The sequence below is a fragment of the Ambystoma mexicanum genome, chromosome 8, assembly GCF_040938575.1.
Source record: "Ambystoma mexicanum isolate Mex_15411 chromosome 8, UKY_AmexF1_1, whole genome shotgun sequence".
Classification (NCBI taxonomy): domain Eukaryota; kingdom Metazoa; phylum Chordata; class Amphibia; order Caudata; family Ambystomatidae; genus Ambystoma; species Ambystoma mexicanum.
The window spans coordinates 670,329,905-670,349,644 of NC_090929.1; the positions used below are offsets into that span (position 1 = coordinate 670,329,905).

Here is a 19,740-nt window from a genome sequence, read left to right on the forward strand (position 1 = left end):
AAAACATTAAATAGAATGCTGAGCTTAAGGCGGCAATTTGTAGATTAGATTATTGCGGCTAACGCCACAAAGTACACCTTAGAGGGAACAGATCAAAGAGACGACAAATACCTCACAAGACCCTAACGTGGTCAAAATGCAAGTTAAAGTATTATTAAAAAATAATCATACCCGTTGAACCGAGGGAAGGAACAGCACTAGCACGAAGTAAGGTACGCCTTGCAAATGCAAAATACAAAGAGCAACGGCGGGCTGCATACAACCTTACTATAATGTATAACACATGTATATGTAGTGTGCTAAAAAAGGTCTGGTACGATATCAATAACATGTCTTCCATAATCAAGGATATAATGAAACCTGCCCCAAAAAAACATAATAATGGGGCAGGCGCATAGGTATATTGCCGTCTCATCTAAGAACCCTCTAAATAAGGTGTACACGTGCGCTAATAAAATGACATCAATGTGAACGCCTAAATCATTAGTAATCTCAATCTAACCTATACATTGAGTGAACATCGTGTATAAGATAGGGTACAAAACGGGTTGAATCAAACACATGTAGCAATATTAGGAAAGGGATAAAGTGCTTAGTGCATGCACAGTAGTGTAAAGTGCCAAGAACAAAGTGCAAAGTGGAAAATACATAGCAGCAATGGTACGGAGGGTAGAGGTAAACAGGGTACAGGGAAAGGAGGGAGGGGAGGGAAGGAAAAATGCATGGAGATCAAAATTTCATTCTTTATAGCAAAGATAATACGCACAGTGCTCTACGTCCATGGGTGCACTGATCGTGTAATCGCGAGATTTGAAAACCAGCCTTAACTCCCATAAAAATACAAGGAGGATGGCAAAAGGGCGTGCAGCCATGGACAGCTAGAGAATGATAAAAATATGGATCCACAGTAAAGTGCAAAGTGCATAAACCATAAAATGCCCGAATTTAAGGGGCAAACACCCTCCCTGATATTCCTTAAATTTCACCTGAATAATGCATACATGTAATAATGCCCGTTGACTCATAAATTAAAAAATCCACATATGAGAAATGAACAGAAAAGTTAATGAAAATGCAATATACATAAAAGTTCATAGTACCCTAAACATATAGTTAATGATTTAAAAATACGAGACAAATGCAACACGAGTAGACTGCGTCTAAAAGAGTCCAAAGAGCACTGTGTGAAGAAGAGTATAAATCATGATTATCAATCTAACAAGATATATATATATATATATATATATATATCAAAAACCTTTGTACTTAAGTACGCAAAGCAGAGTGCACTCCTGGGAGCAGCTGGGGATCAGGTGTCCTTTCAGCATCAAGAAGAATCATCACAGCAAATCCAAGCAGCACGAAATATCTTTATAAATGTGCCTTGGAGAAAAAGAAACCTGATAAAATTCTGACACATTTTGTGGTATTCCAACCGCTTGATCAAATAAGAAAGGAAAACGCAGATGATGGACAAAATAAAATACCCTGACATCTCTATGGTTATGCACAGTGTGTCAACATGTAGAAAGCAGTTCTCAGCTTGGTTATGCAGTTGGCCATGTTTGGATGTTGTAATGCCTATTAGTTAGAACATATGCTCAACTATTACATCAATCGAGACTTGCATTGGATCTGGTTGAGACCGCCGTGTTTTGCTAATGGAGGTCAGCTACTATGATTTTATGGGTGCTGACATGAGACGTGGACCGATTCTAAAACCGTCTTTAATTTGTCGGTAATAGTTTACGGTCTGCTAAAAAAGCAGAACCTCGCTATGTAAAACTACAAAATAGTGTTAGGCACAAATGGCCATGAGTGCGGAGAGGATCAACAAGATCAAATTAGCAACTCATCAATGTCACTATTCTCTGAAAAAAAGTTTTTTAAAATACACAGAAAGTATACATAATGCATCGCCTCTTTGCTCAACACGGCAGTCTTCCCCGCACCCTATACGAAAGCAATTGACGTGAAGACAAACATCCAAGTTACTCAAAAATAATAGATAGGAAGGAACGGTTGCAAAATGTGCAAATATGCAAAGCAGCAATATGAGAAATATGCAAAGTTTGCCTCAAGCAGCAATCATAAAGTGCATAGTGTTCTACGTCCATGCATGCATCTCCATGATATAAGGACATATACATCTCATATCTGTAAAAAACGGTAACGGTTACAATCTGTACAATTAAATGCAGATAAAATATCTGTTTCCTAACAATATTATATTTAAAAAAAATACCACAAAGGCAATAATATGCCTAACAGATACGTGGATGCATGCATGGGCTGTTAAACATTAAAACCATTCAATAATAAAGTGCATAGTGCATACAAATATAGCTCATATAAAGTGCCTAGTGCATAGTTATTAATTGCAAACATACGCTTCCAAGCTGTTTCAAAATGTCATTCAACCGCATATATGGCTCACAACATCTATAAAACAAGCTTCGGTTTGTGTGTGTATGTATATGTGTATATATATATATATATGTGTATATATATATAGATTAGTACTGTGGAACCTTGTGAAGATTCCATGTCTCCTGGGTGACTACAAAACATGTATGTTGTGTTTTTGTTACAGACATGGCAACAGCAGCAAGATGCACTTTTAAATGGGCCATGAGGACATAACGTGTTTATAAATGCAGTTGGCACAAGAACCAAAACATGCTTTTTTTACCAGGATGTTTATCCCAATACATGGTGATAGCATCATAACAGGTTTATCAACAGCAGTTACAATTCCTAAAGTACATCTCAATTAACAGATATAAATGACCATATGCAGTAAATGTGCCTTTACCTTAATATCATGAAAAACACTATTAATTACAATGAAAAAATGAGGCTACGATCTAACCCTATTCAACCTGATATTGGCAACAATAGTGTTCCTAAATAAAAAATAGAATAGCTCCATGTAAATTTTCTTTAAGGTGGTACAACCTTGATTCCATAGGATGACCCACTTCCCCTGGATTCTTCAATGATTGAACAATGTCTTTGTGTCTAACAGTTCCTTGTGTCTTTTCTTGGCCCACAATACTCCTGTTGGGTCAAAAGTTATTAAGCGTTCTCAGTTTTTCTTTAACACAAGTGTTCTCTTGTTTCAATGCACTGTCACTCTCAACTGCCTGGTATACTCTCCTGCCAGGACTTCCCTTGTGTATTTTCACATGCCTGGTATATCCTTGCCAGGACTTCACTTATTCCTTTAATTGCCTGGTGTGCTTCTATTTGCTAGGATTTATCTCTTGTAATGCCACTTGTATATTTTCAAAAGCCGACTGGGCTTCTCTCTCGTGCTTCACAGTTCTCTTTACTTTCACAATTACATATACCCTCTTTGGCTTGGTATATCAGTTTTAGCCCCCGCCACTCCCCACATATGCAATCCATATGCCTGTATGGTATTGGGGATTTGTTTGGCTCTCTGCCCTTTTCACTTGCAAACACATTTCTGCTTCTTTCACTTCTTTGTAGCTTTACCATATTCAGTTTCTCGTTGGTCTGGTCGCCGACACCCCGTGGTCCCCACTTGATCTGGGCCGACTCACTGGTTCTTCAGAGCATCTTCGGTCTCTTTTTTGGCTTACAAAGCATTCCTCTGCCTCTTGCTTCATACTCCGGGTCACTCTGTCTCTCCGGCTTTCCGCAATGCTTCGCTGCTGCACACCTGCTTCTGGTCAGGTTCCGGTAGCGACAGTGCTGTCTCTGTGAACTGCTGAGTGTCCAGTAATCCCTGCTCGACTCCTGGCGTATCCACGGCACTTCCTGCTCATCCAGCATAACTTCCCTTCTCTGCAGTCAAGCCTCTCTGCCTCGCCACACCGGCTCGTGTCTCCAGCGTTTGCTGGCCTCTCCAGGAATCCAACGCCTTCCCCTGTGCCTCTGCTTACAATTCGGTTGCCATTTTTAAAGGTACCACGCATCTGCACTTTTCCCAAACAACTAGTGCGCTCAATGGGCTTGTTGCCCTCACTGCTTTGCATAGATTCTTTCATCTTCCTTGTCCCAGTACTTAGGTGGTTATGGGAGTCGAAGTCCATAGATGTTACTTGATGTATGGTACTTAGTTGTTTAATTACAAATTAGTTCTTCTTGAAGGGGAAATTGGAACAAAAAAATATTCTCTTTGAGTTTGTATGCCTTGAGCTATGAATGGGAGTTTGGCCAAATGAGTGTCGGAAGGGGGAGGGGGGGTGGAACGATTTCTCCACCTTCCCTGAAGGGTGTTGGGCATAAGGGTTTTTTCCTTGTGGGTAGATGACGGATATGTGCCTTGTCTAATGGAGCCATCCCATCCCCACGATAGTTGTCTCCTCCCATGTGATCTTCCCTCATAAAGCCGCCCCCAGGGTCATGATCAGGCAGCGACTCCCTCTCCCTGGCTGGCTCGGACTGGCCTACAGTGCAATGCCCAAACCAAAAATGCTAGTTTGGGCTGGTTTTCTTTGCCCAAAGTGGCCCACCTTTTTGGCCAATGTGGCCCAGTTTGATAAGTTACTTCATCATGCGGCTAGTAGTTTTGACCAGTGTTAGTGAATGAATAGCTCTAAAATGGACAATTTGCATCACGTTTTTATGAAACGCCTCCATCTTGGGTACTAGTCAAACAGCCTGTCACAAAAGGAATTGCCATTTGCAACTGTGGCCCACTTTTTCATTGGTGCCCGAGACAATTTTATGCCCCAATCCGACTGTGTTCCCTGGCCACATGGGAGGGGGAATCCGTGATGACTCCATTGGATTCATTACACTACTCTTTATCTTGACTGTGACAAATTTGAGGGTTCCAGTATTGATTCTCACACACTTCCTGTTTTCTTGACATTGTATCTTTACTGGGATGAGTATGAGTCTTCCAGTGATATTTCTCACTCTTCTTATGTGCTCTTGATACTTTGTCCTGACTGGGACGAGTATGAGTGTTCCAATAATAATGTTCGTCCCCCTTCTGGGTCTTCCGCTTTCCCCATTCTGGTTCATTCAGGGATAATGTCTCCGGAGCTTGTAATATGCTGGAACCTTCAGTTGTCAGGTTGGCCTCTCGTTTCTTCGGAAGCATTACGAACGGGTTCTCTGTTCCTTCCTTAGTTGGCTCATCCAGTGATACTTCGATGGGAGTGGTATTGGTGTAGTTAATGGACCTCCAAGACCATCGCTCTATGCCTGCAGACATGCCACCACTAATCTCCCGTTCCACTGATCTCTACCTACAGTCATGCCACCACTAATCTCCCATTCAGGCTCAGGACGCTGAGTGATTTGCTTGGTCTCTTACGTTTATTCTCTTTCCCGACGCCATGCATTGGGAGCTACACTCAAACTTCTTTCCAACGTTGGATGCGGCTCATCCCAAGTTTCTCTCAGCATACGTCGGCCAGCCGATTTGAAACTCCTGGGTTCTCTCAGTCTCAAGATCTCTGCCTACAGGTTTTAGGATGCTACTGTAGGACTTCCCTGGCGTACTGATTGATTGATTGATTGAGGGATTTATATCACGCATGCAACAAACCTAATCTTATCCTGGCGCAGTTGAAATAACATCAAATTACTGTCAAAGTCCTTCCTCTCTGTCTGATTCATACTGTGTTCCTCCAGTGGTTTTCTTCATCCCAGTACCATACAAGTTTTCTTTCATAGGTATTTGAATGACATTAACTGATTCTAGTTTGTTCTTCATCTCGTTCTTAACAGGATGTTAGCAAGGGAGGGTTAGTGATATGCTGTTTAGGGAGCAGCACATAAGAACGGGAGTCCTTGCCCCCAGAGTGGAAGTCTCTCCCGGTAAGGTCCCACTTGCCTCTACTCCTAGGAGAGGGTATTGCATAGCGGGCTCACCTCCCTAGCCTCACAGGAAAAGGCTCCCCATAGGGAGAAGTGACAGAATCCCACAATTCATCAGTGATCAGTAAAACACCAAAGCACTGGTTTGAGAAAGCGATTCTGAGGAAAGGCCTTCAGACCTGGAAGAGACGATCAACAGGGGCATTCAAGAACAACCCTTTAAGGAGAGACTGCAGGGATAGTGATGGAGAGAGAGGAGGCAGATGGTAACTGGAAGACAGAATTACGGTGTTATTGGCAAGCAATTTCAAGCTCTACAACTTCTGGAAATCATAGGAAGGAAATCTTTGAGCTACTGGACTTTGATGGAGTGAATTAGCCAAGTGGGGAAGAGTGTGAGGGTATGGGGCCTGGTTCTGCGAGCCAGAACAAAAGTTCTTTTCAGTTAGTGGCACTCTGAGGTAAGCCGCCTAGATTATATCTACCTTTACGCCCTTGAGCAGGAAGATCTTTTAATTTAGTATATAGGTTCTGTCTCTTTATTTTCATTAATGACCAGCTGGAACATCAGTATTGTATGCTCTTAATACCATAGGCCGGTATCTGGTCAATCCATTGACAACCAAAGCATCGACAGCTATACCATCGAATTGTATGCAACGAAATTCCATTGCATCGAATAGCCATTTCGTTGTATATAATTCGATGGATCCATCGAAATTAGTGGGCTTACGGTTGGGGTTGGGGTTAGGGTTAGGGCTATGGTGGGTTAGATTAAAGGTTACATTAGGGTTAGGGTTGGGGCTAGAGTTAGATTAAGGGTTACATTAGGTTTAGGGTTGGGGTTAGGGTTAGATAAAGGGTTACATTAGGGTTAGATTAAGGGTTATATTAGGGTTAGGGCTAGGGTTAGGGTTACATTAGGGTTAGGGTTGGGGCTAGGGATAGGGTTAGGGTTGGGGGCTAGGGTTAGATTAAGGGTTACATTGGGGCTAGGGTTAGATTAAGGGTTACGTTAGGGTTGGGGGGCGGTGTTGGGGGGGAAGCCCCCCCAATATACAAAATAAAATGCATTTCCATTGAAACCAGTCTATTTATATTTTCGATGGACTGGTTTAGATGGAAAGGCACTTTTACATGTAAAAGATAGCCTGTTGATGCTTTGGCATTCGATCCTTTTTATTAGATGCTTTGGTTTGTCATTTTTCTTTCTTGATATAATCACTATAAACCCATAGGTCTCCTTTTGTTTCTGGTGGATGCTATGATTCCCTTTGTCCCTTTACTCTGCCACCCAGAAAATTAACATGTGACCTCTGCCATCCCTCTATACCACAGCCCTTCTATTAGATTTAATTTTCTGGCACTTGTCCACTGAAATTGGGTTGTCCGCCTGGTCCAGCTTTAACGTTTTCTTGGTCCAGTTTGCAATGAAAAAGTAAGGGTGAGTGTCTGCAGGAAAACCCAGAACCCTGATTTTGTTCTGTGCTGCCATACTATTAAACATTTCTGTACTAGAGGACAAGGCCGTTTTGATTTAAGAATGCCCTGGTCACCTTGTCCATGTTTGCTGGTTTTCTGTGTGATGTCTGCTGTGAGCAAATGCCGCCCACCCCTTTAACTGCATAAGACATCGACTCAAATGTCTTGAACAGGAGTCCCCAACCTTTTGTAGGCAATAAGCAAAATGTAGATATCAAATGTAACAGTGAACAACATCTGTACTTCAATGAAAGATTTTGGCGCTAAGTTAGTAGAAAAATTATTGGAACACAAATTCTCCAGCATTGGATCTTTCATGGATTCACATGATTAGAATATTCCCCGTCGACAGGCTGGAAACCCTCAGTACCTTTATAAAGACGCTTCCCATAGGAAAAAATGTTGACACTTTTGTGTCCTATCTACGCCGTTTTGGGCTGCTTATTCCTGGTCCAATAGGACGTGGCGGTATAAATATCCCCGCCCCCGCGGCTCCCTTCAGATTTCACCGTCTTCCAAAGTAGTGGGATCACCTCATGTTATCGGCTATTTTACAAGGTTGATTTTAGTTTTCTTTCCCAATGTCTGGGAAGGCGTTATTACGTCCGTGTGCAAAATGCAGATTAAAAAAGGTTTACGAGGGAGATGGGCATATGGACTCCCTGTATTGTCTCCATCCTCACCATTCGGCGGACAGTTGTGAAATTTGTAAAGGCTTCTCACGGAAGACCCTGAAAGACCGAAATAGACGTCTGGTGACATGGCTGAATGACTGAGCGGGAGCGTACCCTCCCTCGGAGGTAGGCTCTACACATAGTTTGGCCTCGAGAGCTAAATCTCCGGTGGTTCCCCGCCACTCTATCTGCAGAGCCGCCGGCGAAGAAGCCACGTTCGACGGAGAAACGTTCTTCTTCCTCCTCATCAAAAAAGGAGAGAAAAGATCTGTTAAATACCTCCTCAGGGGACCATCATAGGTCATCCTCGAGTAGAGATTCGTCGAAGCATAAGTCAAGCTCAAAAAAGCGGGAACGCCTCAGGATTCTGCGCCACAACCGGAGTTGTCGTCGGCGGGAGTTCGATGGTCGACGCCCTCATTACCATCAACGCAGGGGATTCCTGCAGTAGCTCCGTCGATTCAGTCGACGACGGTTGAGAAGTTGGCATCGTTGACAGTGGCCCCTCCAGAGGGCTGGCAGCCAGAGGTATACGATCCGATCTTACAAGAGACCCTATTGCAACAGGAAACGGCCTTTTCCATATCATCTGTAGAAGATGATCGTGAACAGGTGGTTGGTCCAACGGAGCTTGGGTTACAGGAGGTCAACTCGTTGACTGTCTCGAGTGGGCAAAGTATTCCAGTTACATCGCCTTTACTGAATCCCCAGGCGGTGTTGTCCTTAGAGGTATTGCCCATATTTCAGACTCTATTGAGCCGGTTGGACGCGAAGTTGCCTCACGTGGGTGCTCCGGCAGTGGTACATGCTACGCCAGCCGACGACGAGCCAGGTCCAGCCCCCCGGTCAGTGACCAGGGTACCAACGGCTCTTCCATTTTATGAAGATCCTCCACAATCACACCCGGAGGAAGGAGAACTATCTGAGTCGGAACGAGGAGTCTTTTTCAGACATAATCTCCTTCAAGAGATCCAACATGGAGTCGGAGGCTGAGATGGATGCTCCAAGAAGTCCGGCGCAACCATCACCGCCGGATGACATCGTTCCTTCCACACAATGATGGGTAAGGCATGTACCGAGTTTGGCCTGTCCCAGGAGGAGGGAAAGAAAGATTGTTTCTTGTTTGATCATATGGGGAAGAGGAGGAAGTCAGTGTTTTCGGTTCCCATTTTAGACCACGTCTGGCAAGAAGGTTTACGAACCATGCACCATCCGTTTTCGGAGCCTGCGGTTAAAGGTAGACCGGAAAAGAAATTTAAAGCTCCTGAGTCTATTCCAAAATGTTTGTCTTCTCAGCCTTTCCCCCGGAATCGGTGGTATGGGCAGCTGCTGCAAGAAAGGTGAGGTCACAACATAAATGTACAACCTCCCCAGACAACGAGGCCAGGAGACAAGATGTCTTTGGCAAGAAGGTGTTGTCGATGGGAGCAACGACGGTAAAGGCAGCCAACTCTCTGGCTATTATGGCGAGATACGACAGAGAGATTTGGCATCGTTTAGCTCCCATACTGGAACATCTACCGGACGAGCACAGAAAATATGCTATGTTGCTGGTGCGTGAGGGGGAAGGGGTGTCGAACCACTCAATATCGCTGTGGACCTGGCGGAATCAGGTTTTAAACAAATAAACAATGGAGTGGTTTTGAGGCAAGCCTGGCTCAAATGTACGAACTTTCGACCAGAAGTACAATATAAACTGCTCGATATGCCGTTTGAAGGGGAACAATTATTTGGGGAGAAAGTGGATGAGGCCTTAAAAGGCATGAAAGAAGACTCGGACATAGGACGCTCTCTTGGAGCCCTTCAAAGTGGCAGAAGTTTTCGTTCTTTTCGTCCCTTTAGAGGAGCTTCAGGAAATTCCTGTTTTGTGTCATCCAGGGACCGGGGCTTCAGTAGGCCATCGTATTCCTCTCAAGGCTACAGGCGGGCTACCCAAACGGCTCGAAGAGGACGAGACTATCAAGCTTCAAGAAGAAGAGGAGGTTATTCTTTGGCCACGAAGGACAAGCAATCAAAGACCCAACAATGACGAGCTTCAGGACGTCCTGGGAGGCAGAGTCTCGCCGTGTCGACGAGTGGGAGAAAATAACATCAGACCGGTGGGTATTAGACACAGTGAAACTAGGCCACTCGTTGCAGTTCAAAAGCATGCCACCGCACATTCCACCTGTGTTTTCGGTGCAACCCCATCTTCAAATATTACAACAAGAAGTGGTGCTTATGCTAGAGAAAGGGGCTATAGAATTGGTCTCGGTGGCCGAGAGAGGTCAGGGAGTTTACTCCCGGTACTTCGTTGTAAAAAAACCCAACGGCAAGTGGCGCCCCATTCTAGATCTTCGAGATCTCAACAAGACACTAAAAAATCTGTTACGCTTCAGGAAGTTATCCGATCTATCCAGCCGGGGGATTTTCTGGCGTTGTTAGACCTGCAGGACGCATATTTTCATATACCAATGCGTCGATGACACAGAACATTTCTGAGGTTCGTAGTCGGACGAACCCACTACCAATTCAATGTACTCCCATTCGGACTAAAGTCATCTCCCACGACGTTCACAAAGTGTTTGGCTCCAGTAGCAGCTTGGTTAAGAAGACAAGGCCATCGTGTTTACCCTTACCTGGACGATTGGTTGGTAAGGGGGTTGTCTCCAATAATAGCGCAAGCAAGTCTAAAGACCACCATGCAACTTCTGCAACAGTTAGGCTTTGTGTCATGATCTCTGCTTCCAAAAGATCAGGACTTGCCCAACTCCCTTGGAAGCAGACCCATAACCCCGGTTCCGAGTGCCAGCCAGTCCCAATTGGGACCTTTTGGACCCTGTCCTGGCGCCAGTGGCACCAGGCTCATAAAGATGCCCAGTCCCAGCGCTGGAAGCGCCGGGCTCATAATGCTTGGGTGGACTTACCTGCAGCAGACCATGCTGCTTACTTACCTGCCAGTTGAGCCCCTGATCCTCTTCTGTTTGGGACTACTTTTCCTGTTGGGTGGGGCAGGAGCCACTCCCTAGGTTCAGAACACTGGAACTCTTCTGGAAAGCAGGAACTCTTTTCTTACCTAGGCGAGGCTGTGGAAGGAGACACCTAAGCACTACAGGAGGCTATTTAAACCACACCCGATGGATGAATCTTGCTTTGCGTTATTCTGCATTCTCTGCAGCATCGTGTCTTCAGCTTCTGATCCTGGGCCTAAGGGAACAAAGGCTTATCATCCTGGAATCCAGTCTTCAGCAGCACCTGTAAAGACAAAGAAAGAACAGGTTAGCACTACGGTCTTCAGTGGCAGCGCATCTCTTACCTGGTCCATCGGCTGTCACCAACGCCTCGCGCTGCATTCCGGCATCTGAAAGACAAAAGCTTACCAGCTCTTCGCACGCTCCGGAGGTCTTCGGCGCTGCATCCCGCATCTGAAAGACAAAAGAAGGTGCGTTTAAAGACATTGGGCAACTTTATTACTCACGTGCCATTACTCCTTCCCACGCCGAATCCAGTGGGTATTCCAGCACCCTTCAGCTTCTTTAAAGCTCCGAACTTGTACCTGCAAGATAAAAGGGACAGTTAGTGCGCATCGTGAAGCAGGCTACAAGCGCTTACTTACGTGCTTCCAGGCGCTTCTATTCCTCACGCGGGTTCGATCCTCAATTCTCTTCAGCCCGCCATCCGCCATCGCCGGAACCCTGCAAAACAAGAGATATCATTACAAAAGACTTTTAAGACATTTGAAGTGCCCAGAACTTACCGTTCGTGCAGTTAACGACGGATAGCAGTCCTCTGAGGTCAAGAGGCCTGCACCCTTATCCAGTGAAGAAACTGGTTACGGCACCCTGCCCCGAGGCAGATGGAGAGCTCGGCGTTCACTTACCTAAGGTGAGGGCGTTAACCTTTGGGGTTCTACAGGAGAAGAGAAAGGGAAGAGGAGAGAGGCACCCAATAACCCCAGTTCATTAATCCCATATTTTCTATCTGCAGACATCTTACTCTTCAAATCAGACATACAGTGCACAGAGGTCCAGCCCAAAGAGCCAACCGTGTGTTACACATCACCTTTGAAGATACGGCATTCACCCAGTCAAGACCGGCGCCTCTGCGGGAATCAGGTGAGCGTTACACTTTTCGATCAACTTCGACAAGTCCTCCTTAACTCCCTCAAAGAACTTGGTGTTTTTGGGTGCGGAGTTCGAGACGCAGTCAGGATTGGTCAAGCCATCTGTGGAGAGAGTTCACAAACTCAGGCTCCAGACAAAGGAGTGGAAAGTCAACACTAGGGTGTCGGTAAGGAAATATATGTCACTACTAGGGGCCATGGCGTCGTGTATCCCCTTAGTAAACAACTGTCGTCTCTTCATGAGACCAATTCAAGAATTTCTGGCAGACCGATGGTCCCAGAGTCGGGGACTTTGGTCAGACAAATAGACTATCAACAACAAGCTTCTGCGAGCACTGCAATGGTGGCAAGGCTTCGAAAATCTATCGAGAGGGATGCCCCTGCAGGAACCAGAGTTTCAAATGACGGTGGTGACGGATGCTTCTCTGACGGGAAGGGGAGCGCATCTGGAGTCCCTGCAAGTGCAAGGCTTGTGGTTGTCGGAAGAGGCAACCCTTCATATCAACGTATTGGAATTGAGGGCGGTACGTTGGGACCTCAAGTCCTTTTTACCACACATATGGTCGTAAGGGTATTGACGGACAATATGATGACAATGTTCTACTTGAGAAAGCAGGGAGGTACTCGTTCCAGGACACTCTCGACCGAAGCTCAAAAAATATGGCATTGGGCTCTCGAACAGAAGATATGTATATTGGCCTACCACCTGCCGGGAGTAAAAAATGTACAGGCGGACTCTCTCAGCAGAGAGATGAATCAGCTGAAGAATGGGAGTTGAACGACCAACAATTGGCGAATGTTTTCAGAAAGTGGGGCCAACCTTCTCTGGATCTCTTCGCGACGAGAGAGAACAAGAAGCGCGCACAGTACGCGAGCAGGTGGCCAGAACCCGACTCACTGGGGGAAGCATTCTCCTTCCCGTGGACGGCCAAGTTTGTGTATGCATTTCCCCCGTTTCCACTCATTCAACGAACTCTACAATGGATTCACAAATACCCATGTCGGGCGATCCTAGTGACCCTTTATTGGGCGAGACAGTCGTGGTTCTCTGACCTTCTCCAGCTATCGATAGCACAACCAGTGAGGTTTCAGAAGATTCCGAACCTTCTATCTCAAAACAAGGGGGCAGTGTGGCATCACAATCCGGACGGACACAGTCTGACAGCCTGGCTCCTGACTTCTCAGAATTTGGAGCTCTAACCATTTCATCGGACTGTCGTTGAATTTTACAAGCCGAGCGGGCTCCGTCCACGAATACTTCGTATGCATGTAAGTGGAGGAGATTCTGCATGTGGTGTAAGGATCAACCAGGACTAGAACCCCTGAATATCGCGCCGGAACAGCTTTTTTCCATACTTGCTGCACTTAGTGGAAAGGGGTTTGTCTTTTTCTTAGATAAAGGTTCATCTGACAGCCATTTCAAGATTCACTCGTAAAAGACATTCAACACTGCTGTTTAGTGATCGGTTAGTTAAACACTTAATGAAAGGCTTATTTCAAACTTTTCCCCCAACTAAAAAGTTCCCTCCAAACTGGAGTCTTAACCTGGTACTGGCAGAATTAATGAAGGCTCCTTTCGAGCCTATGTCGTCGTCATCTTTAAAATTCTTATCGTGGAAATTGGCTTTTTTGCTGGCTATTACATCGGCACGACGACTTTCGGAACTACAGGCGTTAGTCGTTGATCCGCCATATTTGAGATTTTTCAAAGACAAAGTGGTATTGGCAACCAATCCTCATTTCATACCAAAAGTTCCAACTGTCTTCCATAAACATTAATCTATTGTACTGCCGACATTCTTCGCAACTCTTTCATCTGTCGCGGAAAAAGCTCTCCATACATTGGATGTGAAAAGAGCCCTAAAGTTGTACCTCCATCGTACTCAAGATTTTAGAGATACAAGACAACTATTTGTGGCTTATGGCCCTTTGGCAAAGGGAAAAGCAATCTCAAAACAAGGACTGGCTCGTTGGGTTTCGTTGACGATTGCTTTTTGCCACAAGAAGGCAGGGAAGCCGCTAGAAAAGCGTCCAAGAGCCCATTCGACGAGATCCACTTCATCTTCGGCGGTATTATGGTCCGGGATCCCGCTGGGAGAAATCTGTCAAGCAGTATCCTGGTCGGTGCCACATACATCTACCCGGCACTATTGCCTCGAGCAACAACATGCAGAGGATATACAGATGGGACGAGCAGTTCTACGTCATCTGTTTCAGTAAGGTAAGCTCCATACAGGGGTATATCCTTCTATCAATGTATCTTAATGTGTGTTTTAATGTTAACCTACAACGACTAAAAGTTTTTTCCATTGCAAAAGGCATGTGTGGCTATGATGGTATTGGTTTGCATTACACACCTCCATATTAGGAGTACTGCTATACAATCTATTCTAAGCATGTGAATCCATGAAAGATCCAATGCTGGAGAAGGGAATAGTTTCTTACCTGTAAATCCATTTCTCCAGCATTGGTATCTTTCATTGATTCACATGTGCCCGCCGGCCTCCCCTGTATGCAAACAGTTATACCCCATACTACTTTGGGGGGTTAAAATCTGAAGGGAGCCGTGGGTGCGGGGATATTTATACCGCTACGTCCTATTGGACCAGGCGTAAGCAGCCCAAAATGACGTACATAGGACACAAAAGTGTCAAAAATGTTTCCTATGGGAAACGTCTTTATAAAGGTACCGAGGGTTCCCAGCCTGTCGACGGGGAATATTCGAAGCATGTGAATACATGAAAGATACCAATGCTGGAGAAATGGAGTTACAGGTATGAAACTATTCCCTTATAACACAGTTAATATTGCTAAGAACATAGGTCAGGTTAATGGGTTAATTAACAGTAATCTAGACCATGTGCAATTCTAGATTTGCAATGTCCTTTAACTGCATTTGAACCTGAGTCAATGTTTAGAAGGAACAATTAGGAAATTAAGCATCAAACAGGCTGTTTTTTAGACTGAGGCCAGTTAAATTGTTTGAAAGCATGGCAGCACTTAAACATCACTGAGGCCTTGAGGTTTTCTCTTAAAATTTGCAGGACATTTAGTAACAAATGTATTTTAATTAAGCACGTTTGTAAAGTAACATTGGTTTTAATATTGTAAGTAAATTATATGGTTCCTCTAAAGAATGTTCTAATCCTTTTGTTGCAAAGGTTGTATTTTTAAGAGCACTTGTCAAAGCATGGTATGATTTTTAAAACCAACTTTACTTGGGTTTTGGAGGTTATCCCCCTAGGAATTCCTGTAACATTTAGTGGCAAATACTGCTTCTTAAAGCACACACGACCTTTATAAATTTGTCAAAACTTGGTTAACAATAGAAGAAAATGTTACTAAAGGGTTTTGGATCTCTTCCTCTGAGCTATCTTCCTGAAGATGTAATGGGAAGTGATGCATGTTTATGTACATTAGGCTAATATCATTGGTCGCTGAGCATTTGAGGACAACTTTTACAGAATGAGTCGGGGGTGTATTTTGATTTGTGGCAAAACATATGGTCCTACCTTTACAAATTATCTACTGTACCTTCATTGGATTTCAATCAGAAGTTATACTTTATGCAATTTGACATGCATTTGCGTTATTTATCCATTAGCTTTGTGCCAGATGGCAAAATATCAGACAATGACAATTTTGTATCCGCCAGAACACTGCAACGAGCATGTAACGTTTCGGACAATTATGCATTGTGACATCAAATACACACTTAAACTGGCATTCGTAAATTATTTAATAAAGAAATGTTGGGCATTCATGCATCTTATTTTGTCCACTATGCCCTTGCCAACTGTGCAGAGGCAAAGAAGATGGCAATTTCCCCCCAGGACACAAACATCGGCCTGTGGTTCAAACAATTTGCCCATTAGTGTATACTTGTCAAAATATAAGAAAGTATGAATTTATTCACAAGGACAGTTCAAGGGGTAGGGAACATGTTTAACCAATAATTTTCATGCACATTTTACATCTACAAAAAAGCCATTGTAAACTTATATCCAGGAACAATTGGTCGTTCATGTTACTTATTTTCCCCATATGCGCTAGCTAAGGTTAGCTGAAAATCCCCTTTGCTGGCTTTTTGAGAACAGACCGAATGTTTGGTTGATTGCACAGTTGCTGCACAGGTTGTGTGCCTGCCCTAGTCAGCAGCTCACTTCCTGGTGTGAGGCATCTGCAGGCAGTGCTGCAACTGTAGAGTGGGTCTGGCCCAATAGGTGCTGATTCATTGGTGGCTAGTTCTTAATGCTGATCACTGCAGCGTAACAGTCTTTCCTAAGATGGTCAGGTAGGCATAATTTTTGGGCCTCAGGTACTCCTCACTTGTTGCCTCGCTAGGACTATCTGTATTTTATGCCCACATTGGACGGTCAATGTGGTGGCACCAGTAGACTGGTGTTACTTCTTATTTCAACAGTTCTGCTATGGTCACCATGGGTGTCGTCTAATCTGAAGCCTTAAGAATCAACTCAGCAGGCTCTTTGCGCTCTAAGAACCCATCTAAGCCCCTCTACGTCTTAGCCCACTCTGCTGATGTCTCCACAACTAATGGTGAATTGGATCCGAGCAGGCTGACTGGCTAGGTTTCCTAAACAGTCGCACCTCCACTGCTTTCTCATACATGAAATGCCTCTTTCTTTTTATCCTCCACACCATGGTCCTGAGCGACTGCCGAGCAACATATTGGGTGCGGTGAGCAACATGTTGCTCATGAACGACACCTTGTGGGTCAATGGACTAGGACAACAAAAACACGCTTGCCTGTGGTAGAGCGCTAGACGCACACACACTTGGGGAATTATTCCAAATCTTTCAATTGCTACAAAGAGTAACAAAAATATAGCTGCATTCTCTTTTCCAATGAATACATCTTCTGAACCTTTTGTCCCTTAGTGGTATCTCTATCCATTCCCAATCTCCTGCACTGTGGTATAGGGTCCTGTGTTTTTTTTCATTTAATCTTTCTTGCCTACCGCTGTCATCTGGATGAATTCTTCCACCTCTTCCTGCTACTCTGCTGTTCTCACTGTTTAATGCTTTGATGTCCGAATCAAGTGACACTGCATCGTGTAACTACTGCTGATATTCAATCCCCCCAGTTTCTTCAATTATCTTGACCCCAATATGATCACAGGGCATGATTTGAACGCAAAATCACTCCTAGTCAATCCCTCCTCATGCAGACCTCCCTCTCAGGAGTACCTGCCCACTGAATTCGGAAAACTGCCGGGCCCTCATAGCTTCTTGTGACTGAGGTCCATAGCAGTTTCAACACCTCTAAATTACTTCTTCGGCTTGAGGTAAACTTCACCATTCACTCTCCTCTAACAATTCAAAGGGATTGTTTACAGCATGGTCCCATCTGGAAATCCTCTTTCCTGGTGCCCTGCCCTGCCCTCTTATTAAACCAATTCCCTCCATCTGTCTCAGTTTTGTTTTACACTTGTGAGCATCGTTTATCCCAAACCGGTTTCTGCTTGGTAATCTGGAAAGGTGCTCTTCCTCGCTCTGTAGATTCTTCCAGCTCCTGGATTCCCTTGCAGTGTGCCTCATTTTGTGCATCACTGCTTCCCTTTGCTACGTTAGATATTAATATGTTGTCAGTGGTGCTCACTTTGGGTTTGTTGCTGTATGTCTCAGAGCCCAGGAAATTGAGGGCATCTTGCCAGGTGGCTGGCTGTCCTAGTATTTGGATATAAGGCCCGTCACTAATCAGCGCTTGCCTCTCTATTGTGTGCTTACAGTAAGGAAAAGCGTATTCACAGTAACTGTGTTTGTCAGACTTAATAATAGCTTTCTTTTATAAATGTCCTCAGTTTTTATGGAATTGTCTCTTCTTTCAGATGGATGTAACATAGCTATCATTTAACCTGTTTGTGTTAATAATGAGGATAACACTCTTCTGTCCTGATGAAGACTGTGTTTCATTAACTTCATCTGAAAAATGTCAACATATCCTGGAACACACCAAATGGAATCAATCTTTATAACGTGACAGAATCGACTGAGTAGGCAGTGTTGATAGTCCTACCTTCATTCTACCCCCATAATCAGATGGAGTGGTAATACATGCAGTAACTGTAACACCACCTTGTTTTTACTGCCACTGCCATAGTGTTTGAGGGCCTTGTACTTTAAATCCATACTATGCATCAACCTTCATATTGAACTTTTTTTTTTTTTTTTTTAATTCGCCTTTTCTTTCTGCTTTATCCGATCTGGGAAGACTATGTACTGGGGGCTGCCAATGGAAAAAGAATAGCTTTGCATTATTAATTGGATGTTAATCAATGTGAGACTCTTAACATGCCCTTAATAGAGCAGCGCTGGGGCTGTGTTTGTTTGTTCTACATGAGTGCTTTAATAATTAGACTATGCACTCGTGTACGTTTGATATCCAGGATGGTATGACGCTGCGTGTGAATATTAATAGAATCAACGCACCACCCACTGTCTCAGGAGCTGGGGTAACGAACTCCCACCCAGCCTTTCGTAGCCGGAAACTTTTTTTCCAATTAAACCTCTGTCAGACAGTGTGGTGAGGAAGGTTTATTTTACTGCTGACCTTTTGTAAAACCAATCTCCATCTATTTGGGCAATAATAGTGTGCCTTCAAAATCTGCTCCAGACAAAACTTTCAATTTGTACTAAGGCTTGGTTGCAATTGGTTAATAGAACGTTGCTTTGTCAAACTGCCATATGTTCAAAACTTTGCGGTCCTGCTTTTTGAAAGCGACCAGTTTGGTTCTGAGGCCGCTTAGTCTCTTTTGTGATGCAAGGTTGTAATTTGTAGTTTGATAGGGCAGTCTTCAAAAATAACCAAGCAGCGTGCTAAGAATGGTAAAAATGCCGCCAACATGACAACGCAATTCTTGATCCGATCCTGTGGTTGACATATTGTTCCTGCAAGTGCCTAGATGCTTTTAGAGAACTACCCGTCCTGCTCTGCTCGAGATTTTTTTTCTTGGTGTCCTAAGCGATCCGAAAAGTGGGTGACATGTTTTTATTGTTATTGTTTTGCCTGCACCGTTTCAATAGTAAAACAACTAATTTCAATGTTACTACTTACCTTTTACAGGGAGATGGCACTGGAGTTGCCAGTATTTACAGGGGTCCGTTTGCAGATGAAAACTTCAAGTTAAAACATTCTGCTCCTGGGCTTCTTTCCATGGTAAGTGCATACAGCTAATGAAGAATTAATTCAAATGTAATGCATTCCTGTTTGCTGGTCTTTCCATGATTACATACTAATTAAGGCCAATAATTAACATGCTTCCTTCATTACATCTTGTATCTTGGGACAGTAATTCAGTTTCTGAGGATCGGTTATTATTTCAATCAATATGGCGTGTTTACTTTACATTTGGTGTTCCTGTGCTTGGACATTTTAAGAGTCAGAAAACGTAATGTTTAGCTTGTTTATATTCTGTGTCGTAATTTTTTTGCCCAGCACTTGCTCCTTTGTCACACACCCAATTTCCCAGTGTTCTGGGATATGCGGCATCTCCCATCAGAGACTGTTGTGTGCAGTAGAGCCTGTGTAGAATTAAAATGTACTGCTTTTAGAAGTTGAAGCGTGAGCATGTACACCATCCATGCCAACTCTCCAGCCTCAGACCCTCCTTCGGCACCCCTCAGTCTTGTTCTCTGCATGCTAGTAGCAGAACGTGCGCG

At 44.1% G+C, this 19,740-nt stretch overlaps 1 protein-coding gene across 2 annotated transcripts in view; it reads left to right on the forward strand.

Annotated features, from left to right (window-relative positions):
• PPIH (peptidylprolyl isomerase H) overlaps positions 1-19,740 on the forward strand; it is a 307,526-nt gene that overhangs the window by 171,420 nt on the left and 116,366 nt on the right. For both annotated transcript variants that reach the window (XM_069610463.1, XM_069610464.1), the window contains exon 6: positions 19,145-19,237. In XM_069610463.1, coding sequence (XP_069466564.1) covers positions 19,145-19,237 — 93 coding nt within the window. The remainder of the gene's footprint in view (positions 1-19,144; positions 19,238-19,740) is intronic.